We start from the raw sequence: 26,131 nt of genomic DNA, 5'->3' as shown, positions 1-26,131 counted from the left end.
TAAGATTTCAATCAAAATGCCTTTTCCCAAAGTAGATACTATACCCAAACACACACACGAGCACTGTCTCTGCCTGCCAAGGCCAGACTGTGAGCAACTGTAGATGGTGGGAGAAGCAGTGTAGTTGGTGAGGGGGGGGGGGGGGGGGGGGGTAGCAGGGTGGAGTTAGAGCACACAGGTATGTGGTGTGGAGAGGGTAATGTAGTTAGGTGCAGATTGGAGGTTATGTGGCGAGGGGGGGAGAAGTAACAAGACGGTGGGTTTGTTGGTGGAATATAAGGCTGTGTAGTTCTAGAGTGGGAACAGGAAACGGGATTCTGGAGTGGGAACAGGAAACGGGATAGGTGAGTGAAGGACAGTGACTAAGAAGGATGAGGCCAGGGGTGTTACGGGAACTTAGGGTATATTGTAGGGACAATTCTGACCCTCACTGTTCAGAAAAGCTAGTATTGGTAGGAAGGATCAGGATAATGCAGGCTGTGAAGTAGCCATTGAACTGGGTGGTCCAGCTGTTTATTAACCACAGTTTTCAGTGGTCATTCATGTAGAAAGACAGCTTATTGTTTGTCATGCCCATGTAGAACACACCACAATGACTACAGCTTAGCTTGTAGATAACATCACTGGTTTCACAGATAGCCCCGTCTTTGATGGGATAGGTGATTCTAGTGACTGGACTGGAGTAGGTGGTGGTGAAGGGATGTACGAGACAGGTCTTGCATCCACATCTATTACAGGGATATAGTCCACCCCTTCAGCTCTGTTGTTAGTGCATCTGACTGCCATGCAGCGGACCCGGGTTCGATTCTTGACCAAGATGAAGAGTTTCTCCACTTGGGGACTGGGTGTTGTGTTGTTCTCATCATAATTTCATCATCATCATCGACACCCGAGTCATCCAATGTGGTTTCAGTTGAAATAAGAAAGACTTTGCCACTCAGCATCCGAATTTCCCCAGGAGTGCATAAGATCATTTCATTTGCATTTTACGGGAATATGAGCCATGAGGCAAGAGGTTGGGGACAGGGGTGGAGTAGGGACAGACGAGGATATTGTATAGGTTTAGTGAGTGGCAGGGTACCAGTGTGGGATGAGTAGAAGGATAGTGGGTAGGACATTCCTCATTATAGGGCATATGAGACATAGTCAAAACTCTGGCAGGGAATGTGGTTCAGTTGCTCTGGTCCTGGATGGTACTGAGTTCAGAGGTGAATGCTTCTTTGTGGCTGAACGGTGGGACTTTGGGGGGCAGCTGGTGACTGGAGAGATAATGTACATTTTATACAATGTTGGGAGAGTAATTTTGATCTGTGAGGGCCTCAGTGAGACACTTGGTGTATTTTGGGAGGTACTGCTTGTCACTACAGATGCAATGGTCGTGGGAGACTGGGCCGCATGGAAGGGACTTCTTGGTATGGAATGGGTGGCAGCTGTCAAAGTGTAGGTATTGCTGGTGGTTGGTAGGTTTGACATTTTTTCCTCCTGTGTGTTACATGTCGCCTTCCAAACCGCACCGCACATTCTGACTTACAAGCCACATATTATCAACTGTCCCACCCACAGACAACACACGTCTGTGTGACTGTCCACAGACAACACATGGCTATGTGACTGCACTGGTTGTTGGTGCAGCATCTTGTGTCCCACATTACTCCAACCAATGTCATCAATCCTAGATCTTCAAACTGATCACTCCTCTTGTGTAACTCTCGTGTAACTCTGTATCTTCCTTTTTCACACAGACTTGTACGCTATCCCACCAACTCGCTCCCCACCCCCACTCTTTCTCCTCTCTGATTCCAGTATGCATATACTAACTTCACCAAATTTAGTCACATCTACCGTCTCCCTTCCTCATATACCACCAATGTGGAAACCACATTATAGTCTTTTTATTTTCCTTTCTTTTTTTATCCTTTGATCTCACTGTGCTTTCATGTAAATTTCAGTTCATTTTCACCTTTCACTATTGGCCCTACTCCCTCAGATTTCATCTTCTTTCCCATGCTTCATCCATTCTGTCCTTTTCCGATGTATTTTTGCATATTTTTGCTAATTTTTTCACATCTATTTCTATATTATTTACATATTTTTACATTTTCTTATCCTTCACCGTGGATCCTTGCTCCTGCCATCTGTGACAGTTTAGAAAAGTTTCTTACCCACAGCCAGAAACCAGTCCCGCATACTCTTTCAGTGTTGTTGTCTGACTCATGGAATCTCCATAATGGCCTTACCATGAAATTATTCCTCTCTGGGTGCAACCCTCCTTCCACAATGTCCTCCATGTGTTCAGACTCATCTACTCCATACCTTTCACCAACCTGATTCTGCAAAACCATAAACATCAGGCCCAAGCCTCCTTGCAATACCTCCTCTTCATCCCTAAAATTATCACCTGCTTTGCGATCCTGGTTTCCTGTATCCCATCTCTCACATTGAAACTCTTGTCCTCCAGGAACTAGCACGGCATATACAGTGACACCCCAAAAAACTCTCCACCCTGTTCATCTCCTACTCCCACCTTGGACTACAACTACTCACCACCTGGATAACAGTCTCCAAACCTCCTTGACCTACCCTCATAGCTCACAAACCCTGCCTCACAGACCTACTACATTTACCACACCCTCAAAAATTTCCTCCCACCATCATACAGACTCCTGAACCTAAATAGACTCGAAACACAGTCTTGAACCTTTTTCTCTGAAAGCCTTAGTCCCAAAGAAGTATCACTCCTTTCTGAAGGCCTTACCTTTTGCCCCATTCCCAAATTTGATTATGCTGGCCTCGTTAAAGACTTTCCATCCTTCTCTCGGTCCCTACAGTGGGAACACTTTTTCACCACCAACCCTACCAATCGTACTGAACTCAAAACCAATGTTGAATCCTGCCTAACATAGTTCACTCCTCCATCCAGTTGTGATCCACCCCCATTGCACTCAGTCACCCCATGTTAACTTTCCAGAATTTCTTAACCTTGTACCTTTTCTCATTGTCATCCCCCAAACCCTTCAACATACAAGCTAACCTTACATCTGCAGACAGAACTGCAATCCACAACTTAAAACCTGACTTCGACCACTGTGGTTTTGAACCGCAAGGATTACCTGGTGGAAGGACTCTGCCAGCTGTCAGATTTGCCCCTCTTCAAACCCTGCTACAGTGACTCCATTCCAGAAATCAGGATTTCCAGTCTCTCCACCAATCTGTAGGTTCATTTCAGAGGCTCTCCCCTGATTCTATCTCCCCTCACCCTTACCAATCCTCGCCCTCCTACATGCTTCATGAAGTCCATAAATCCAATCACCAAGGATGCCCCATTGTGACAGTTACTGTTGCCTCACTGAGATAATCTCTGCTTTCTTACTCTAACAGTTTCAACCTGTTATGCATAACTTATCCTCCTATATAAAAGGCATCAACCATTTGCTCCACTGACTCTCAACAGTTCCTGTCCCTTACCACAGGGTGCCCTATTCATCGCTATTGATGCCACTTCCTTTACACTAACATCCCTAATGCCCTTAGCCTTGCCGCTATTGAACACTACCTTTCTCAATGCCTGTCTGGTTCCAAGCCCACAATCTCCTTCATGGTCTCCATGACCAACTATACCCTCACGCAAATTACTTCACCTTTGAAGACATTACGTACAAACAAATCCATGGTACCGCAATGGGCACTTACATGGCAACACCTATGCCATTCTATTCGTGAACCATCTGGAGGAATCCTTCCTAGCCACCCAGAATCCCAAAACACCCACCTGGTTCAGATTCATTGGTGGCATCTTCATGATCTGGATCAAGGGTGAGGACACCCTATCTGCTTTTCTCTAGAACCTCAACACCTTCTCGCGCATTTGCTTCACCTGGTCCTCCTCAGTCCAACAAACCACCTTGCTTGATGTTGACCTCCACCTCAGATATGGCTACATCAGTACCTCTGTCCAAATCAAATTTACCAACGTCCAGCAATACCTACACTTTGACAGTTGCCACCAATTTCATACTAAGAAATCCCTTCCATACAGCCTACCAACCTGCTGCTGCCGCATCTGTAGTGACAAGCAGTCCCTCTCAAAATATACCAAGGGTCTCACTGAAGCCTTCACAGAGTGAAATTACCTTCCCAGTCTTGTACAGAAACAGATCTCGCACGCCTTATTCTCCGGTCATCCTCCACTGCTCAAAGTCCCACCATCCAGTCACAAAGGAGCATTCCCCTCAGGGCTCAGTACCACCCAAGACTGCAGAACTGAATCATGTTATCTGTCAGGTTTTGACTACCTCTCATTTTGCCCAGAAATGAGGTATATTCTACCCACTATCCTTCTCACCTTTCACACAGTGGTATTCTGCCATCCACGAAACCTACACAGTACCCTCATCCATCCCTGCTTCACCCCTGCTTCCAACCCCTTGCCTCGTGGCTCATATCTCTGTAATAGACCTAGATGGAAGACCTTTCCCATACGTCCTCCCACCACCACCTGCTCCAGTCCAGTCAAAAGCATCACCTATACCATCAAAGGCAGGGCTACCTGTGAGACCAGTCATGTGATCTACAAGCTAAGCTGCAACCACTGTGCTGCATTCTACATGGGCATGAAAACCAACAAGCTGTTTCTCTGCATGAATGGCCAACAACAAACTGTGCCCAAGAAACAAGTGGACCACTCAGTTGCCTGTGCCATCTGGATCCTTCTTTTCTGAATTACAAACTACATAAAATGAAAAAAACATAGTATCATATGGCTGGAGTATATGTGAGTCACTGTTGGAATCGGCTAACTCGTGCAAGTACCTGAGTGTAACACATTGTGAGGATATGAAATGCAATGATCACATAGGATCAGTTGTAGGTAAAGCGGGTGGTAGACTTTGGTTTATTAGTAGAATACTGCGGAAATGCAATCGGTCTACAAAGGAGATTGCTTACAGATCACTTGTGCAACTGGCTCTAGAATATTGCTGAAGAGTGTGGGATCTGTATCAAATGGGACTAATAGGGGATATTGAACATATACAGAGAAGGGCAGCACACATGGTCACAGTTTGTTTGATCTGTGGGAGAGTGTCACATGGAAACTGAAGGAACTGAACTGACAGACTCTTGAAGATAGTTGTAAACTAGCCAGAGAAAGTCTGTTAACAAAGTTTCAAAGACCAGCTTTAAATGGTTACTCTAAGAAAATACTATAACCTCCTATGTATCACTCACATGAGGTAGTGAGGATAAGATTAGAGTAATTACTGCATGCACAGAAGCATTCAATCAATCATTGTTCCTGTGCTCCATATGTAAATGGAATGAGAAGAAACCCTAATAAGTGGTGCAATGGGATATACCCTAGGCCATGCAGCTCATGGTGGTTTGCAGAGTGTGGATGTAGATGTTAATGTAACGTAGGTGTAGGTTGGAACTCTCCTTGCAATATATCCTATGTTCCCATAATCCTCCTGGCCTCAACCTTTGTTAGTCACTGTGCTTCATGTGCCTATCTCCTTCCCTGTTCCCACTCCGGCACTATGAAGCCTTCTGGTCCACCAACTCACCCACAGTCTTTTTACTTCTCTCATTTCTGCTCCCTCTCCGGCCCACAGTCAAACTTCATGACTACGCCTCTTCCCACGTCGTCCCTGTACGCTCCCACAAGCAGTACTTTACCGACTCCCAACCCCACCCTGCTATCCTTCCCCGTCCTCACCACAGTGTCTCCGAACCCCCACCACACAGATTGCTTCCTCCATAACACACAGTTGCTCACAGTCTATCCTTGGCAGCCAGAGACGTGGTCATGTGTGTGAGAGTCGTGTTTACATGAATGAGTGTGTGTTGTCTACCTTTGAGCTGAAAGCTTACTTGTTTAGCAGTTTTTTCGTTGTGCCTCTCTGTGACTCAATGTCTTCACTATATGGTGAGTAGCAATCTATCCTTTTCTTTATATTGTCCTTAGGATGGATCAGGGTTAATATAAGGCTTGTGACAATGTGAGATGTACAGGAGTACTTAATGACAAGGCACAAGCAGGCAACTTAGGATGGATTTAGAGATAGAGTAAAAGAGGGACTTCAAAAATAGTGCTCCTGTACTGTAAAAGAGTAAATGGAAGCCCACTTAGTCTGATTAATGTAGGATTGTCTGTAACTCATTATAGTTTCAATGATAAAGGTTATTAGTAATTAATAAAGGTTTATTTCCATTACAGTTATTTCCATTTTCATATATTTTGTGTGATCTGACACTACTGTTTAAGATTATGTAGTTACGACTTATTCATGTACATAGCTACACTCGTGTTCAGGAAAAACAGAACACCTTGAACGACTAGAAATAAGACATTCATACTCATAGGACAAGGACAACATTGATATCGCGCCGCAGTACCACCCGTCACTAAAATGTGCCTGCAGCTCTTGTTGTTGCTATAAACTGAATACTGCCTTTCCTGAGTTGTATATGTGGGAACTCTTCTTCCAGCAGATGCTTTGTACCACTACCCCTCTGGCCTTTATCTGGCTCTGTACCCCCTACCTGATCCCAATTCAGTCTCACACTCACTTTCTGTCCCTCCAGCACACCTGTGTAGTTCTGCGTAGTCCTGCTGAAGTGTACCTAAGGCAGCACTGGAATCTTCTCCCACCCCCTCCCTGCTCCCCCTCCCCCACCCTGCCCCCTCTCCCCCACCCTGCCCCCTCTCCACCACCCTGCCCCCCTCCCCCACCCTGGTCCCTCTCCACCACCCTGCTCCCCCTCCCCCTCCTCACACCACACCTCTTTGTACCGTGCACTACACATCCCAGTAGTTGGAGATTTTATCTATTCGGAGACTGGGTGTCATGTCGTACTCGTCATCATTTCATCACCGTCGACATGCAAATTGCCGACGAGTTATTAAATGGACTAGACAGCTGATCTGAGCCTTAGTGATAAGTAACAGAAATAACTTTCTTCTTTTAGTGTTGTAGCTATGGACATTGCTGTTATTTTACAATTGCGCAGGAGTTTTGGTCATATCCTGCTACTAGTGTGTGTGGTTGTGAGTGTGCCGAGTTTAATGTTACTGTGCGTGTGCGTGTAAATCGACCGCCAGCTTCATCAGTGCGAGCTGGCCACTAGAGGCCTCCTGCAGGAAGTGTACACACAGGCACGGTCTCCGCTGCATCGTCTACTGTCGCGTCGTGCCCGTTTCGTAAGATTTAGTCATTACGGACACTGTGCCATCGGCCCTGATTGAACAGCTTACTTCAGCAGTGACCACTTCTTCAGGTTCCATTAGCAGATGGGGCACCGTTCCACCGATCTATCCACTCCCTTTTCCTCTGTCTGATGATTCAGCCGAGCATTGGGAAGCTTACAAAACAAGACTCAGACAACGTTTTCTGGCTTTCGGTGTGACAGACTCGAGTTTGGTTGGTTGGTTGGTTTGGGGAAGGAGACCAGACAGCGTGGTCATCGGTCTCATCGGATTAGGGAAGGATGGGGAAGGAAGTCGGCCGTGCCCTTTCAGAGGAACCATCCCGGCATTTGCCTGGAGTGATTTAGGGAAATCACGGAAAACCTAAATCAGGATGGGCGGACGCGGGATTGAACCGTCGTCCTTCCGAATGCGAGTCCAGTGTCTAACCACTGCGCCACCTCGCTCGGTAGACTCGAGTTTGTGCAAAGCCTAATTCCTCTCTTGCATTCTGTCTAAAATGTATGAATTACTGTGTCAGTTTGCCCTTTTACAAGAACTGGCGGCTCTTACTTTTGGTCACATGTCCAATTTATTGTCCGACCACCATCATGAAAGAATGCTTGTCGTAGTGGCACGAGTGAATTATACCGGAGCCAAACGAAACCAAACCAGTCAAACAGTGCCTGGGCAACTGAACTTCACTGCATTAGCCATAAGTGTCAATTTGTACCTGTGCCTAGTTTACTCTTGTACATTGTCTATGGTACACAATGCAATTATCTTTTTAGCTGCGGACAAGGAACTGCGCCAGAGGGCTTTACTGTGTGAAAACCCCCCGTTTTCAGAAGTTTTGCAAATAGCAGAATCTTTTGAAGTTTCTCAGGCAGCAGATGACAAATTGAAGCATGGGGCGATGTGGCAGTAATGTCAAAAGGTGTGCCTAGTAGGACAGATAGCTTGCGTGAGGAAGCAGTGGTGGTGATAAACGTGAGGTCCTAGTACCGAGCAGACCCAGGCTGGCCCAAGCAGCATTGACCGTCACAGCATCAGCGTTCTGTGTTTTGTCTTGTCCTTTCTGTTTTGCCATCACAGACGTTTGAAGCGCCCAAAGCACTGGGCTGCTTGTAACGCTTGCCAGAAGAAAGGCCACGTTACCTCAAAGTGTCATTCACCAAATGTTGCTCAGAATATGGACACGGATGTAAACTGTGTGACTCCAATGCTTGTGACTTCTCCCAAGTTGTTTATCGCATTAAGTGTTTCTCGCCAAGTGCTCTGGCTATAGGTAGATACAGGTGCTGCAGTGACAATATTGAATTCTCGAACATATATAAGTTTAGGCTCACTGCTGTTGACACTGGTCATACAGGAAGCTGGTCAGTGATAATAAACAGAACATTGCCCTGCTGGGACATTTTACAGCATCTGCCTCTTACAAATCAGTCATTTGTTCCATTACATTTTTGGTGGTTGCTTATGCCAGTCTCAAGAACCTGGCCAGGATGGATGTATTTCAGGCATTTGTATTTTCTGTGACTGATGCAGTTCACCTTGTGTTCAGCCAGGTACTGTATTCCGAATTGAGAAGACTGTGTGAGTAGTATTTGGACTTGTTTTCGGATGCTATGATTTTCCTTGTTTACATTTTTTTCAAATCCACCTCTCGGCCTCTTTTCTGATTGTACACATCCTATTCCTGCCCCTCAGAAAGATGAAGTGAAAGCAGATTTGGACAGAATTCAATCTCTGGCGGTGGTGCAACCTGTTATGGCTAGGGAATGGTCGTCTCCACTGGTTGTAGTTCGGAAGCTGTCGGGGAAACTTCGCCTCTGTGGTGACTTCAGTATTACTGTCAGTTTGCAGTCAATTGTAGATGTGTATCCTCTCCCACTCCAGGAAGAACTGTTGGGGAAAAAATCAGGTGGCCAGTACTTTCCTAAAATTGATTTGTCTGAAGCATATTTACAGACTCCTGTGGTCAAAGACTCTCAGTGAGTTCTGATATTAGACACTCATTTTGGTCCCTATCAATATTTGTGCATTCTTTTTGGAGTGGCTCGTGCCCCTGCTATTTTCCAAGGATTTTTAGAGCAATTGACTATGCCAGTTATGGTTTGCTTTAATTATATGGATGATATTGTTGTAGCAGGCTCCTCCACAGCCAGTCACTTGAAAAATTTGCACTCTTTGTTTTCTGTCTTACAGTCAGCAGGCTCATGATATCTGCTCCCCCCCCCCCCTCCCCCCCAACCTTCTGGTGTTTATTTGGGATTCGATGTCTCACAGGACGGTGTTCGCCCTCTGCCAGATCACATCTCCACTGTTATGTCTGTGCCTCACTGCTCGTCCGTGAAGAGCTTTGGGCTCCCCTAGGGAAGAAGCGTCCTGCCATAAATTACTGCCACATTAGCCCTTTGTTGCAAGCCTTGTTACACAAGAATTTGCCTTTATGCTGGAGCCTGGATTGAGAACGTGCTTTTCGAATGTTGGAATCCAAACTACTCTGCCCCTTGTTCAGGTACTTTCTTTCTAGGTGAGCACATAGTTTTGTGACTGACACCTTACAGTACAGCCTCGGTGCAGTCGTACTTCACTGATATGCCAACAGCTCTGAACGACCTGTTGCTTTCATCTCTAAGTATCTCACTCCGGCCAAGCAATGTTACTGCCAGGTGGAACAAGAGTCTCATGTTGTTGCCTGTGCTCTCCAGAAATTTCATGTTTTCTTGTATGACTCCAAGTTTCACCTTATTACTGACCATACACTGTGGGTTTCCTTGTTTAACCCTCATACTTCCTTCCTGACAAGGCAGCACATCACCTACAACCCAAGGCACTGTTCTTGTCTTGCTACAATTATGAAATCCATTTAAACCTATGTCTAAATAAGTAAATGCGAAAGGTTTGTTTTGCCTTCCTGTTAGCCCTTATCCTGACTTCGGTCAGGAAGAAATGCTTTGCTTCCATCTTGATGTTGAAATGCAGACTGTGGTTGAGGGTTTCCCAATTATGAGTTTGTGCTTAGCACTGCTGTTGTCACCAATCCGTTTCTTCACCAGTTGGTTCGCTTTGGTCAACAGGGCTGCTGTTCGTGGAAGACCTCCTTCCCAGAGTTGCCATTTCCTCCGCATTGCAGCACAAGGTTCTATGCCTTCACCAGCAGGGACGTGGAGGAATTTCACAAACTAAAGTGTTAGCTAAGGGACACGTATTTTGGCCAGAGATTGGGAGTGAAATTGTCTGTTTAGTCACAGGTTGTGAGCAGTGTTCCTGACAACAGACAGCTCCCAGGGCATGTTTGTCCCCTGGCCTGGTCTGTGCCAGTGATGGGAACCCATTTGTGTAGACTTTTCAGGTCCCTTCTTTAATTCCTACTGGCTCTTGTTGTGGACGCATTTTCCCAGTTTCCTCAGTCTCCAGTGCATCAGCCGAGGTCATAATTTGTATGGTTTTCAGAGTTTTTTTCGTGAGGGGTTGCCTTGTACCTTAGTTTCTGATAATGAGCCCCAGCTTGTTTTTCACACCTTTCAATTGTTTTGTTCCCGCCACGGCATTTGCCGTTCGACCTTCAATCGAATGGCAAGGCGCAACTACTAGTGGGTAGGTTTTAAGTCCCAAATGAAAACGTTTGTTGTGGATTCTTCGCTGGTTGATGCCCTTCTCCATTTCCTGAGCACCTATCGCTTCACGCCTATGAGGGAGTGGAGCCCGGCTGAGTTGCTTCACGGCTGGCAGCTACGCGAGCTCTTCCACCTACTGTGGCCTGCGCCTAACCTGCTGCAGTAGGGTTTGTCCGTCTGCTTCGTGCCTTGATCATCGTTGTGGGCAAGTGGATACCAGCCACTGTTATACTCCACCACCGGAAGTGCCATCCTTGTGACGTCCGTACGGCTGACAGGTTGGTGCTGCATCACTGTGATCTGTTGTGGCCCCACTCGCTGCCACTTCGTCGGTGCAGCTCCCATCATTGCAGCCTGACTCACAGTGCTCCTCCTCGAGCCCATCGTCGCCTACTGTGGAAGTGCCCCTGTCCCATTGTGTGCCTACCTCACATCCCTCCTCTGGTCCATTCTTGCAGCCTGCTGTTCCGATCCTTCACCATCATTGCCTCAGCCATTGCTACTCGTGGGACCAGCCCCATCTCCTCCACACTGGGTCCTGTCTCCTGAAAATGACGCAGAGATAGTGACGGTACACTCCTCGCTGGTGCTGTAGTCGGGCACTACACAAACCCACCACCCCTCGGACGTGCCCACGTTCCCACGCATTCCAATGGTATGCTCCAATGACCAACCGGCACATCGTCCCACCCTCACTGTTGACACTAGCTGCCACTGTTCCAGATCCAATGGGCGTGTTTCTCATTGGGCTGCTGGCATCTCCTCCATCACCTGGGCACCCTCTTTGCATGAGGGAGAGGTGTGCTACATCTCAGTCTGCATCTACACAGATACTTTGCAAATCACATGTAAATGCTTGGCTGAGGGTTCATTGAAGCACCTTCACAATTCTCTATTATTCCAATCTCGTATAGCACACAGAAAGAACGAACATCTATATCTTTCCATATAAGCTCTGATTTCCCTTATTTTTATCTTGGTGATTGTTTCTCCCTGTGTAGGTTGCCATCAACAAAATATTTTTGCATTCGGAGGAGAAAGTTGGTGATTTGAATTATGTGAGAAGATTCTTCCACAGCGAAAAAGTCTTTGTTTTAGTGATGATGTAGTAGTAGTAGTAGTAGTAGTAGTGTTGTGGTCTTCTGTCCAGAGGCTGGTTTGATGCAGTGCTCCATGCTACTGTATACTGTGCAAGCTTCTTCATCTCCACATAACTACTGCAACCTACATCCTTCTGAATCTGCTTACTGTACAGTATTCATCTCTTGGTCTCACTGTACAATTTTTGCCCTCCAGTACTAAATTGATGATTCTTTGATGCCTCAGAACATGTCCTACCAACCAATTCCTTCTTGTAGTCTACATCTACATCTACATTTATACTCCGCAAGCCACCCAACGGTGTGTGGCGGAGGGCACTTTACGTGCCACTGTCATTACCTCCCTTTTCTGTTCCAGTCGCATATGGTTTGCGGGAAGAACGACTGTCTGAAAGCCTCCGTGCGTGCTTGAATCTCTCTAATTTTACATTTGTGATCTCCTCGGGAGGTATAAGTAGGGGGAAGCAGTATGTTCGATACCTCATCCAGAAACTAACCCTCTCGAAGCCTGGACAGCAAGCTACACCGCGATGCAGAGCACCTCTCTTGCAGAGTGTGCCACTTGAGTTTGCTAAACATTTCCATAACGCTATCGCGGTTACCAAATAACCCTATGAAGAAATGTGCCGCTCTTCTTTGGATCTTCTCTATCTCCTCCTTCAACCCGATCTGGTACGGATCCCACACTGATGAGCGATACTTAAGTATAGGTCGAACGAGTGTTTTGTAAGCCACCTCCTTTGTTGATTGACTACATTTTCTAAGGACTCTCCCAATGAATCTCAACCTGGTACCCGCCTTACCAAAAATTAATTTTATGTGATCATTCCATTTCAGATCGTTCTGTACGCATACTCCCAGATATTTTACAGAAGTAACTGCTACCAGAGTTTGTTCTGCTATCATATAATCATACAATAAAGGATCTTTCTTTCTATGTATTCGCAATACATTACATTTATCTGTGTTAAGGGTCAGTTACCACTCCCTGCACCGAGTGCCCATCCGCTGCAGATCTTCCTGCATTTCGCTACAATTTTCTAATGCTGCAACTTCTCTGTACACTACAGCATCATCCGCGAAAAGCCGCATGGAACTTCCGACACTATCTACTAGGTCATTTATATATATTGTGAAAAGCAATGGTCCCATAACACTCCCCTGTGGCACGCCAGAGGTTACTTTAACGTCTGTAGACATCTCTCCATTGAGAACAACATGCTGTGTTCTGTTTGCTAAAAACTCTTCAATCCAGCCACACAGCTGGTCTGATATTCTGTAGGCTCTTACTTTGTTAATCAGGCGACAGTGCGGAACTGTATCGAACGCCTTCCGGAAGTCAAGGAAAATAGCATCTACCTGGGAGCCTGTATCTAATATTTTCTGGGTCTCATGAACAAATAAAGGGAGTAGGGTCTCACACTATCACTGTTTCCGGAATCCATGTTGATTCCTACAGAGTAGATTCTGGGTTTCCAAAAACGACATGATACGCAAGCAAAAAACATGTTCTAAAATTCTACATTCCTATTAATTTCCATTTTCAGGGATGCTGCAATGGCCTTATGATCACTGATTCCCTGTTCTGCACTTGCAGAGTCAAAAAGTTCGGGTCTGTTTGTTATCAGTAGGTCCAAGATGTTATCTCCACGAGTCGGTTCTCTGTTAAATTGCTCAAGGTAATTTTCGGATAGTGCACTCAGTATAATGTCACTCAATGCTCTGTCCCTACCACCCATCCTAAACATCTGAGTGTCCCAGTCTATATCTGTTAAATTGACATCTCCACCTAAGACTAGCTCGGTTGTTGAGTGTAACCTCCACCCATAATAATTCACAGGAACTATTCACTTCTACCTCACTACAGGATAAACTACTACTAACTGTGACAAACACACCACCACTTTCTAAACACCATCTGTGCCTTTGTAAAAATTTTGGCAGAATTTATCTCTGGCTTCAGCCAGCTTTCTGTACTTATAACGATTTCAGCTTCGGTGCTTTCTATCGGCGTTTGAAGTTCCGGTACTTTACCAATGCAGCTTCGACAGTTTACAATTACAATACCGATTGCTGCTTGGTCCCCGCATGTCCTGACTTTGCCCCACACCCTTTGAGGCTGCTGCTCTTTCTGTACTTGCCTGAGGCCGTCTAACCTAAAAAAAACGCCCAGTCCACGCCACACAACCCCTGCTACCCATGTAGCCGCTTGCTGCATGTAGTGGACTCCTGACCTATCCAGAGGAACCTGAAACCCCACCACCCTATGGCGCAAGTCGAGGAATCTGCAGCCCACACGGTCGCAGAACCATCTCAGCCTCTGATTCAGACCCTCCACTCGGCTCTGTACCAAAGGTGCGCAGTCAGTCCTGTTGACGATGCTGCAGATGGTGAGCTCTGCTTTCATCCCGCTAGCAAGACTGGCAGTCTTCACCAAATCAGATAGCCACCGGAAGCCAGAGAGGATTTCCTCTGATCCACAGCGACACACATCATTGGTGCCGACATGAGCGACCACCTGCAGATGGGTGCACCCTGTACCCTTCATGACATCTGGAAGGACCCTTTCCACATCTGGAATGACTCCCCCTGTTATGCACACGGAGTGCACATTGGTTTTCTTCCCCTCTCTTGCTGCCATATCCCTAAGGGGCCCCATTACGCGCCTGACGTTGGAGCTCCCAACTACCAGTAAGCCCACCCTCTGCGACCGCCCGGATCTTGCAGACTGAGGGGCAATCTCTGGAACAGGACAAGCAGCCACGTCCGGCCGAAGATCAGTATCAGCCTGAGACAGAGCCTGAAACCGGTTTGTCAGACAAACTGGAGAGGCCTTCTGTTCAGCCCTCCGAAATGTCTTTCGCCCCTTGCCACACCTCGAGACGACCTCCCACTCTACCACAGGTGAGGGATCAGCCTCAATGTGGGCAGTATCCCGGACAGCCACAGTTGTAGTCCAATGGGGGGATGCGTGGGATGAGCTGGCCGTCCCCGACAAACCCCCATCTGGACTCCCACAGTGATGCCCATTGGCAGCAGCCTCAAGCTGTGTGACCGAAGCCAACACTGCCTGAAGCTGGGAGTGAAGGGATGCCAACTCAGCCTGCATCCGAACACAGCAGTTGCAGTCCCTATCCATGCTAAAAACTGTTGCGCAAAGAACGTCTGAACTAATCTACAGAGAGCACAAACAATTCGACACAAAATTTAAATGGTTATTAAAATACAAGATTGCCTAATAGATGCAGTAATGCTGCTGCTTGCGCACTGCTGACACACTGCTCGGTGGCAGAAGGAGACTACGCGGTTTTACACTATTCAGGTACTAAAATGCGATGCTGCAACCCTCAAATACTATAATACACCCGAAATTTATGAATTAAACAATGCAAGTACCAAAAACACGCAAAGAAATTAAGAATTAAACTATGTAACAAATAAGTGAGCTAAGAGTATACGACTTGCTGCTGGCAGCTGCATATCCAACGGCGGCAGGGTGCCACAAACTCCTCTTCTCCCCAGTTCTATTCAGTACCTCCTCATTAGTTCCATGATCTACCCATCTAATTTTCAGCATTCTTCTGTACCACCACATTTCGAAAGCTTCTATTCTCTTCTTGTCTAAACTATTTATCATTCATGTTTCGCTTCGATACATGGCTACACTCCATGCAAATACGTTCAGAAAAAACTTCCCGACACTTAAATCTATACTCAATGGTAACAAATTTCTCCTCTTCAGAAACGCTTTCCTTGCCATAGCCAGTCTACATTTTATATTTTCTCTACTTTTGCTCCCCAAATAGCAAAACTCATCTACTTCTTTATGCATCTCATTTCGTAATATAATTCCCTCAGCTTCACCTGACTTAATTCGACTACCTTCCATTATCCTCGTTTTACTCTTGTTGATGCTCATCTTATATCCTCCTTTCAAGACACTATCCATTCCATTCAACTGCTCTTCCAGATCCTTTGCCGTCTCTGACAGAATTACAATGTCATCGGCAAACCTCAAAGTTTTTAATTCTTCTTCATGGTTCTTAATTCCTACTCCAAATTTTTGTTTTGTTTCCTTTACTGCTTGCTCATTATACAGATCAAATAACTTTGGCGATAGGCTACAACCCTGTCTCACTCCCTTTCATGCCCCTCGACTCTTACAACTTCCATATGGTTTCTGTACACATTGCAAATAGCCTTTCACTCTCTGTATTTGACCCCTGCCACCTTCAGAATTTGAAAGAGAGTATTCCAGTCAACATTGTCAAAAGCTATCTCTAATTCTACAAATGCTAGGACATAGGTTTGTCTTTCCTTAATCTGTCTTGTAAGACAAGTCGCAGGGTCAGTAATGCCTCACGTGTTCCAACATTTCTACGGAATTCAAATTGATTTTTCCAGAGGTTGGCTTCTACCAGTTTTTCCATTCGTCTGTAAAGAATTTGTGTTAGTATTTTGCAGCCATGACTCATTAAACTGATAGTTAACCTGTCTCATACATCTTGCTCACCAGATGGTACAGTTTTGTCAGTGTCCCAAGGCTGCTAGTAGTTCTAATGGAATGTTTTCTACTCCCGGGGCCTTGTTTTGACTTAGGTCTTTCGGAGCTCTGTCAAAGTTTTCACTCAATATCATATCTCGCATTTCACCTTCACCTACGTCCTCTTTCATTTCCATAATGTCGCCCTTAAGTACATTGCCCTTGTATAGACCATCTATATACTCCTTCCACCTTTCTATTTTCCCTTCTTTACTTAGAACTGGTTTTCCATCTGAGCTGTTGATATTCATATAAGTGGTTGTCTTTCCTCCAAAGGTTTCTTTAATTTTCCTGTAGGCAGTATCTGTCTTGCCCCCTGGTGATGTATGCCTCTTATGATACGTTAATGATGTCCATCCCAAATCCTGTCTCATTTCAGTCACACTCTGTCCCCTATTTTGCTATAATACAAAACATGCTGCCCTTCTTCAAAATTTTTTGATGTACTCCGTCAATCCTATCTGGCAATGATCCCACACTGTACAGCAGTTTTCTAAAAAAGGACAGACAATTGTAGTGTAGGCAGTCTCTATAGTAGATCTTTCACATTTTCTAAGTGTCCTGCCAATAAAATGCAGTCTTTGTTTAGCCTCCCCCACAACATTGTCCGTGTGTTCCTTCCAATTTAAGTTGTTCGTAATTGCAGTTCCTAGGTATTTAATTGAATTTACGGCCCTTAGATTTGACTGATTTATCGTGTAACTGAAGTTTAACGGATTCCTTTTAGCACTCATGTGGATGACCTCACACTTTTCATCAACTGCCAACTTTTTGCACCATACAGATATCTTTTCTAAATCGTTTTTCAATTTGTTGTGATCTTCGGATGCCCTTACTTGTCGGTAGATGTTAGCGTCATCTGCAAACAACCTAAGATGATTGCTCAGATTGTCTCCCAAATCATTTATATAGATAAAGGACAGCAAAGGGCCTATAACACTACCTTGGTGAATGCCAGAAATCACTTCTGTTTCAGTCGATGACTTTCTGTCAATTACTACAAACTGTGACATCTCTGACAGGAACTCACAAATCCAGTTACGTTCCATAAGCACCCAATTTTCCCACAAGCTGCCTGTGTGGCACTTTGTCAAAAGCCTTCCAGAAGTCCAGAAATACAGAATCAGTTTGAAATCCCTTGTCAATAGCACTCAACACTTTGTGTGAGTAAAGAGCTAGTTGTGTTTCACAAGAATTATGTTTTCTAAATCTGTGTTGACTGTGTGTCAATAGACCGTTTTCTTCGAGGTAATTCATAATGTTCGAACACAATATATGTTCCAAAATCCTGTTGCATATCGGCATTAATGATATGCAATTTAGTGGATTACTTCTACTACCTTTCTTGAATATTTTTGTGACGTCGATCGAACAGTTGTGTATGACCGTTAGCTATGGAGATATTGCATCAGCGTACTCTGAAAGGCATACTGTCTGGACCAGAAGACTTGCTTTTATTAAGTGATTTAAGTTGCTTCACTACTCCAAGAATATGTACTTCTACATCACTCATGTTGTGTGTGTGTGTGTGTGTGTGTGTGTGTGTGTGTGTGTGTGTGTGTGTGTGTGTGTTTGCGCGCGCGCGCGTGCACGTGGGCGTGCGTGCAGGTGCGCGATTAAATCAACTGCCAACTGTGTCCGTCAGAGCCAGCCACTAGAGGCAGAACAATATCAGTTGTTCTGTGTATCGTTTATGTTGCATCTTCTGTGTGATTCTTTTGTCTTGTTACATACAAAGTCACAGGAGGCTTATTTCCGTTATTGTTCAAAGGTTTATAAATAAAATCTTATTTGTGTTACTTGGATTAGTTTGTGCATTACTTGGGTAGCACATGAATATTTAGCAGATGTAACTAATGGAAGGTGCAGTCAGAATTCCTTGAATGTTCATGCAATAGCGACAGCTAGTGAACACCCCATAATTACTTTCACTGCTCATGTTTTTACAATTGATGCTGTTTTTCTAAGTTATGAAGTACCTCTAGATATTAGGACATTAATGATTGTAATTGTGATTGTTAAGGTGAAATGCTGACTTTATTTTGGAGACAAGCGTGATGCAAAGAGCAAGAGTTACTGAACTGATATTTCCTCAAGATCTGAACATGAACAGAAACCTGCTGCATACCCATCTTACCACCACTCCAGAAAGATTAAAAATTATTTCTTGTTTGTTGACAGTAGAGAAGAACTTTTGGTTCCTCTTTTCTTTTGCTCCTTCTTTCCCATCTCAGAAGGAGGGGGGCCAGGCTGCTCGAGTACCTTTTGGCTGCATTTTTCAGCCATTGTGTTTATTGGTTGTTCTGTTGGCTCACTGTTTATTTATTGGTCTGGGGATAAGGGGATGGGCTTGTCTCCCGATTCGGAATTTATTTGGAGGAGGTTATGGAGACAGCTCTGGTATTCATCTTATGGCCTAAGGAAAACCTGCAATATCCACCCATAGTTGCTGCTGTTGTCACTTTCTGTGGCCTGTCAGCCTTTGTCAGTCTTTGATTTCTGATGACGGACTGAAGTCTGGGTCTTTCCAATATTGAATGTCCTCAAAGTCAGTGTGGTCTCCGTGTTTTCTTCTTTCTTCTTAGTACCATCTCAGCCTCTCTGCTTGTAGCTGTGGTATGGGAGGCCTCTGCTCAAGTCACACGTTCCTAGTGTCTGTGCTATTTTGTTTCTCGTCTTCTGTCATGGTAGTCAGGCGTTGTCTGCTCTGCTAGCCTCCTTCATCTGAGTAGCTTGGTTAGCTATCATTTTCTTCTTCTTAGGCTGCTCTGGGCGGTCTCTGTGGTCCTCCATTTGCAGTGTCTGTGTCTCTTGCCATTGTAGACAGCTGTCCTCTGTCTGGAAGGATGGAGTGACATAGAGATAACTCTCGTCTGCACAGCTCTCAGTTGCTCTCGTGGCCGGTGGTGGTGAGCCTCCCTCAATAGGAGACAAACAGCCTCCATTTTCATTTGGATTGCCATTCTGAAATGGCTCTCAGCTTCCTGCAGGGCAGCATCGATGTTGGGGCATCAGGTGTCTTCATCACCTAGTTCGGTTGTGTCATCTATCACAGCGAGAACTTTTGCTGCTCGGCACATCGGCACTGATTGGCGTCACTCTTCTGTGTGCGCCCGGTCTCCCCTTGCACGTCCACTCTTACTGGTGGTGGGGAAAGCCATCTGCACATGAAGAGATGCCGCTGCCTCCTCACCTCTCATCTCCTCAGAGGGCGAAGTTGTGTTTCTTCTCTGCCTTTGTCTCCCAGTTCATCTCTTCGCAGTTTGGGCGGCTGTTGAGGTCCCACAGGATGTCTTCTTGGATGTGTTACTGTTGCTTTTGTGGACAGCGAAGTCTCCACATCTGTGTCAACTTGCAACACGTGGCCCTCCACAGTGGGCGCACGTTTGTGGATCTTCTCTCTTCCGTGGGCAAGTGTGACTGGCGTGTTTCCAGCACACTTGACATGTGCCAGCTCGTTGCAGCTACAATTTGCCGCATGCCCCTCTAGCTGACACCTGAAGTTCTGTGGTTTCCTGTCGAGCTCCACTGGGAGAGGCGTCACCTTTACTGGAAATCTTGTGAGCTTCTGCAGCTTGTAGACATCCTCTGCTGGCTGCTTCCTTTCACCCTTAGCTTTTTCTACAGCCAGAATGAAGAGCGGTGGTCTCTCCCCATTTGTCCATTTGTGCAGCTTTACAGCCACCTTCTCAAACCCTGCAGGCACAGTCCTTTCATGAGTGCCCTGACTATTCTCCTCTTCTGCTCTCTCTGTGGTTCCACATCTTTTGTCGGTGCTGCGACAGTGTGCGACATGAGTAGGTCACGAGTTTCTTTGCAGCACTCTAGTGCTTTGCTTGTATCATGAGCAGCGAGTTGTCGTTCCGGGCTCTTCATTTCCACTGCCACGACTTCCTCGAACTGGGTGACGAACTCTGGCCAGTCGTCATCCTGGTAACAGATGTAAACTGGGGGAGTCAGTGCTTTGAGGTATCAGCAGTTTCTGTTGTTCCCAACAGTCCCATCTTGTAGCGTGTCCTCTTCGGTACTGCCGTGTGAGGTGTCTATCGCCAGGCATTGGCTGTTGGGGCTACCAGGCATTGGCTGTTGGGGCTGCCTGGCTTTTCAGTTGGGGTATTACGTCTGATCGTCCCATCAGCCCGCCTCGCCATACCTTTGAACTTTTAGTCTCGAACCATCCAGCGGGCAGAGCCACCGAGTCCGATCGCTCTCTTCTTTCAGTCTTCTTCTTTTCGCTTTGCTTGCATATAGTGCTACGTCCAATACCGATACAACAATCTCGCTCACTCGCTGTTAGAACAGCAATGCGACAATCTTGCTGGCGTGCGCGGAACACTAGAAAGTTATTCTTCTCAGCCTCTTCCTGTAGTTAGCACTCTGCACTATGATGTGCACACCATGGATGCGCAATTGGAACTGCGTCCTTCATTTTAGATGTCTGTTTAAGAATTCACTGGCAGTAGTGTATTTAGCAATAGATTAAGTAATTAAATTCAGTACACAAACAAAGAACATGTAAAACTGGTCTTTACTTAAGATGTTTAAGTGCAAAGTCAAAATAAATTTTTGCTAAAACCCTCCCCCATTTACATGCTCACACTATACCAGTTGGAATTTGTCACATGCAGGAGCAGAGTCTGTCGGCTATCCAGGTGTTGCCCATGGCCTCTTCCCTCGTGGTGGTGCTCACTTGGTGGAGCATTTTTATGCCTCCTGCAATCGGAAACTTGCGCAGCACCTTCAGAATGAGGTCCAGTCAACAACAGAAGATCTAGCCAGGTAAGGCTGGGTGCCATTTTATTTACTTCCTAAGGCTTCATCAACATCTATATATCACTTTTGTTTTTCCTTTTCCCCACTCTACGTACAGTTTCTTTGCCTTCTTGTTTCACAGAGATCAAGGGAATCAGCTATCTCAACTGTATATTGCAGGAAGAAGCCTACGTCAGTATTTGTAAATGACGCCGTGGAATATCGCCTACGGATGATTGGTCCATATTTAGAGAAGTGGCCTCAAGCAGTTGGAATAATGACTTTACCACCTAATGTTCCTACTGCTCTTGCCAACTTGCTGACACTAGTTGATGATATATGTTATTATGCTGGAGATAGATCTGTTGATGTAAGTGCTACAATTGAAGTATTAACAAGTGCATGAAAATTTTATTCTTCCTCTCAATTTTCTATTGCACCATTTATAGTATGAAGCACTCAATGTCTGTCTCATGTTAAGAATATTTTCTGTGTCATTCCACTATTTCTCAGTTGTGCTCTTCTGTTTTACTAATCATTACCAAGTAATGTTTTCTCCCCTCATTTATATGATGTTAATGTACATTTTAGTTCCCTTTTTGTTTTGTTTTTCATTTTGTAGCAAGAAGACAGGTCCTTTGAATCACGCTGTGGAGCATATTCTACAACTGGTTGCTGTATATCCCAAAGGCAAACAGATTTTCTATGTGCATTTATGTACTTCACCAGTTTAGTGTCACCCATGCCCGTATAAAATGCTGGCCTGTGCAGTGCACAAGTTTATTGATAAAAGCAGAATGCAAGATTTTGCTGTTTGCTCTGCCATTGATATTGTAGGATTTAGTAGTAGTGGCCCTGGAGTAAGTGGTAGTGGGTGGTTGCATGGGGCAGGTCTTATAGCAGGGATGATTTCTCATGTAGGAACCAGAGGTTTGCCACTCGTACTCGCTCGAGTGCGCCGCACGCTGGTGTGGCTTTTTGAGTACGAATGCTAGTGGAGCGGACGGACTGTGGGTGAACGAGGTGCTGCGGGCAGGAAAGGGCAGAGTTCGCCTGGCTTGGTGCACTCACTGCTCTGATATTGTGGCCATCATAGCAGCTATCGATGTGCTGACTGGTGTCACTTCTCACATTCCCACCAGCTGACGGAACTGCTGTCAGATCAGTTCAGTTATGCTGCACATGTATATTCTTGCCTGTTAGCATCTAATGCTTTTTTAGACAACAAAGAAAATTTGGAAACAGTTAAGTCTCACAGACCATGTATGTTCTGTAAATTGCCATGTCACTTCATTGTCAAATGCGATTGTAGGCAACATAACTTAATTTGAACCATCTTATAACTTTTGCATTTATGCATTCTCTATTATTTCATACAGTTTTTGTGTTTACAAATAGTCTTCTCTCTGGTATTCTGAGTTAAGGGCAATCTTAGCTTTTATAGCATCCTTACTTGTAACAGCTACTATTTTTAGTAATTTTGTAATTAACCTAAACATTATGTAGGTGTAATGTTCTAAATTTGAGCTATTACATGTGGTCTAAATTTGTGCCAGCTGAGCACAAAGTCAAAATATATTCTGAAGAGAAAAAGGAAGAAACAATATGAAACAAATATGACTGAGGTAACTTGTGCAGTCGGGTGTAAAACTGTATGGATACTCAAGTCTAGTAAAATATTTACAATGTGACACATGATGATACAAACATTTAGGAAAGCTGAAACTTCTACTTCGAAAAAATAAATACATAAATTTCATGGAACACTGAAAGAAAACTAGGATTATGCACAGAATTGGAAAATGAACTAGTGTCTTACCTACTTCACATAGAACAGAAATTTTATGGCTTCACATGTGTTGAATAGCTCACAAATCATCAACACTGAGTGTTCTACAACATCCATCAGAGAAAAATGAAGCAGGATGGGCTTGAGTGGATCTGTTATGCAGCATCACAGCATCATAAGAAATGGACAGGAATTTATTGCTTTTATGATATATTGTATGAGCTGTTGTAAGACCGTAGCAGACAGTTCTCTAGTGTAATCGGTCTTTGCTGAAGGATGAATTAGTGTATATTTGGAGTTTTCTGCACGTGAATGATTAAAATCACATGAGGGTCTGATACTGCACTTCCTTCACCATTAACTGTATTACTGGTAGACTTCATAAATCCCTTCCATTCAGGAACTGGTAACACTTGCAGAGTGAAGTGCATGGAATGGAACCACTTACCACACATCCACAGCATGGCGGCCATTAATATGCCAAATGGAATGGTACTAATCATGTTAAACTCAAGGACAGTAATCTGCCATAATGTATTGTTTGTCTGATGCTCAAATATCTGGAGTTCCGAAACACCCAGATGGCCTACTTCTATGGCAGGGGGAGCCGATTTAAGCTTCTGGATCTCTTCAGGTGGTGAGGGAACTGAGGCTGGGGTGATGTAATTGATGCCCCCATGCTGTGAAAAGTATTCCATTTATAGTGTGGATGTTGAAATTGATGTTGTGGAATGTATTTTGATAGAATGTTCCACTTGGGGCATGCTCTCCAGTGTGGTAGACAGTTGATTGCTACAACTGTTGTGCTTTTTAATACATTCCACAGAATCCCAAACCAGCAAATAGATGGATAAAATTTTTTGATCCAGACTTATTGTGATTGAAGAGAGCGACAGCGTGTACTACATGCGACACAAATGATCGAGGGCGAATGAAAGCAGTGAGGGCATTGGATGTATATATGTCAGCTTCTTTTCAATTTTCTGATTTGTCCTTTTCTTTGCTGAAATGCAGTCCATGAAGACACGGAGTGCATGAGATTCTATTTCCTCAGCCCCACTACAGAATTTGCCACAAGATGGAGAAACAGAATTACCATATGCTATTGACTCAGTATTTTCTAAGATTATAGTGTCATCTACGTTTACAGTTCTTTCCTGTTCTGCTTGTTTGTCTTTGCACTTTGAAGAATACCAGGCATCATTCAAAATTTTTTCATCTGAGCCATGAAAGCACACAACAGTTTTTCTGGTGTGGATTGTGCTGCAAACAATGAGGTCCCCATACTTTACTCTCCGTTTGCCCTTGACTGTCTTTAATGTTCCTGAAACTTGCTCCAACAGCTCAACTACGGTCAACTGACAGTCGTCACTCTCCTCTGTGTAATTTCTTCCATTGATACATTAATTTATTCATCGTCAGGGCCACTTTTTGTAGATTTAAGTGCTGTGCCTGAAAGAAATTTCTATAGCTGTTCTTGTAATATCTCGGTTCTGCAACATGTAGATCTCCAACAGAGCAGATATATCTTCGGATGATGTCTCCCCATTCATCCTTCCTTTCCTGTAATTGTATTATCTTGACCGAAGGATCGAACACTGTAAACCTTTCACCGCTGTTTTGGGTTTTTCTCCTTCTTTTCATAATAAAAAAATTCATCATCAGTAGCTTTCACACAAGACAGACAGGTAGTTTTAAATTCATTTCGCTTCAGCTGAAGGCAAAAATGTGACTCTAGCTGTCATTGAAGGCTGATCCTTTGAAACAACCTCTCTTAGAAATCTTGTGATTGATTTAGCTCTGGTGTACTCTTTTCTGCAAATCCATGAACAACACTATTTTTTTTTTTGTTCCTGAAACTCTCGCATTTACCAATCCATGTATTTACATGTTCCTTTCTTGCCAACACTGCATAGCTTACTGATAACATTACTCTCACAAATTAAACACTTTTCAGCCATTGTTTATAGGAATATGTTTCATGTAAAACACATTTTATTTAAAATATTATGGTACAAAAGTATTCACTTAATAAACTGACTGTCACTCTGCTGTTTAAACATGATCATAGTGAAGTTATTTGGCCTAGACACATAAGTGAACTGCACAGTAAATGCTGGGGAGGGTATAGTCGATTATTATGTGTGTAAACTGAAAAGGGAGCAGTGGTGGGGAACTGAAGTTTCTCGGAAGGAATCCAACTGTTGTACAGGATGAATAACAGTCAGTTTCCTTACTAGCAGTGCAAGGTGGTGAGTGGAGATTTACATAGATTCTCGTCATATGTGTATTTTTGTTAGTAACTAAATCTGTATTTCATTTAGCATTGATGCCCTTTGTGGAAAACAATCTCCAGGTGTGTCTGCACATTGTGTCAACAGTGATTTAAAAAGCTCGCTGTGGAAGGGTCGATACGATTGTGAAACGGCGTGTAGTTACTTTTTATGATGTACCAGTGTAAACAGACTGGGGACCACATACTCACTCTTAGTTCTGAAGACATGCAATCAGGGAAGAAGTGACCTCATTCTGGTGATCTGCCTTCCGTCACACTTCTATCCTCCAACCCCACTCCCTTCCACTACCACCAGTCATATCCCTAGAACATAATTTATCCCCCAGTACAGTTCTGCTGTACTTAAATATGGTACAGTTATTTAATATTTGGTCTTAATTTAACAATAAACATTTATTTTATGTCATTATAACACCATTTTTAATAATTTGTGATTTCTCTATGCCCTGCCTGATTAGGACCAATTTTTTGTTGGAAATTTAAATTAATTTAATATTTTACTTGGAAACATTTCACTAGAAGACATAGTTTTCACGTTATTCAAAAGAAACACAAAAAAATGATCTTGAACGGTCCCCCCCCCCCCCCCCCCCCTCCCTCCCCCGCCCCCAACGCTCACTCCCCATGGGCAATGATGGTTTAATATGTTGTTCATGACACTTCCCCCTATCACTGTACAAAAATTGGGACTACATGAATTGTTTTACCTTTTTTGTTTTTTGGTCGGCGTTGACTGGGCTAGTGGTATAGTTACAGGAGGGAGAAACCCGGAAAACGTTGTCAGTGAAAGTGTTGAGGAATTCACTGATGGAGCAGATACCAGTGGTGTCTATGCTGTAGAGGAA

General features: G+C 44.5%; 1 protein-coding gene across 2 annotated transcripts in view; it reads left to right on the top strand.

Moving 5' to 3' along the window:
* The window catches only part of LOC124605706 (ubiquinone biosynthesis protein COQ9, mitochondrial), a 186,860-nt gene that overhangs the window by 106,805 nt on the left and 53,924 nt on the right, over positions 1-26,131 (top strand). For both annotated transcript variants that reach the window (XM_047137572.1, XM_047137573.1), the window contains exons 3-4: positions 21,078-21,228; positions 21,382-21,571. In XM_047137572.1, the coding sequence (XP_046993528.1) occupies positions 21,078-21,228; positions 21,382-21,571 (341 nt within the window). The remainder of the gene's footprint in view (positions 1-21,077; positions 21,229-21,381; positions 21,572-26,131) is intronic.

Source organism: Schistocerca americana, chromosome 3 (assembly GCF_021461395.2).
Source record: "Schistocerca americana isolate TAMUIC-IGC-003095 chromosome 3, iqSchAmer2.1, whole genome shotgun sequence".
NCBI lineage: Eukaryota > Metazoa > Arthropoda > Insecta > Orthoptera > Acrididae > Schistocerca > Schistocerca americana.
Note: the sequence above shows the minus strand (reverse complement) of the source record. Positions and strands in the feature narration are given on the sequence as shown.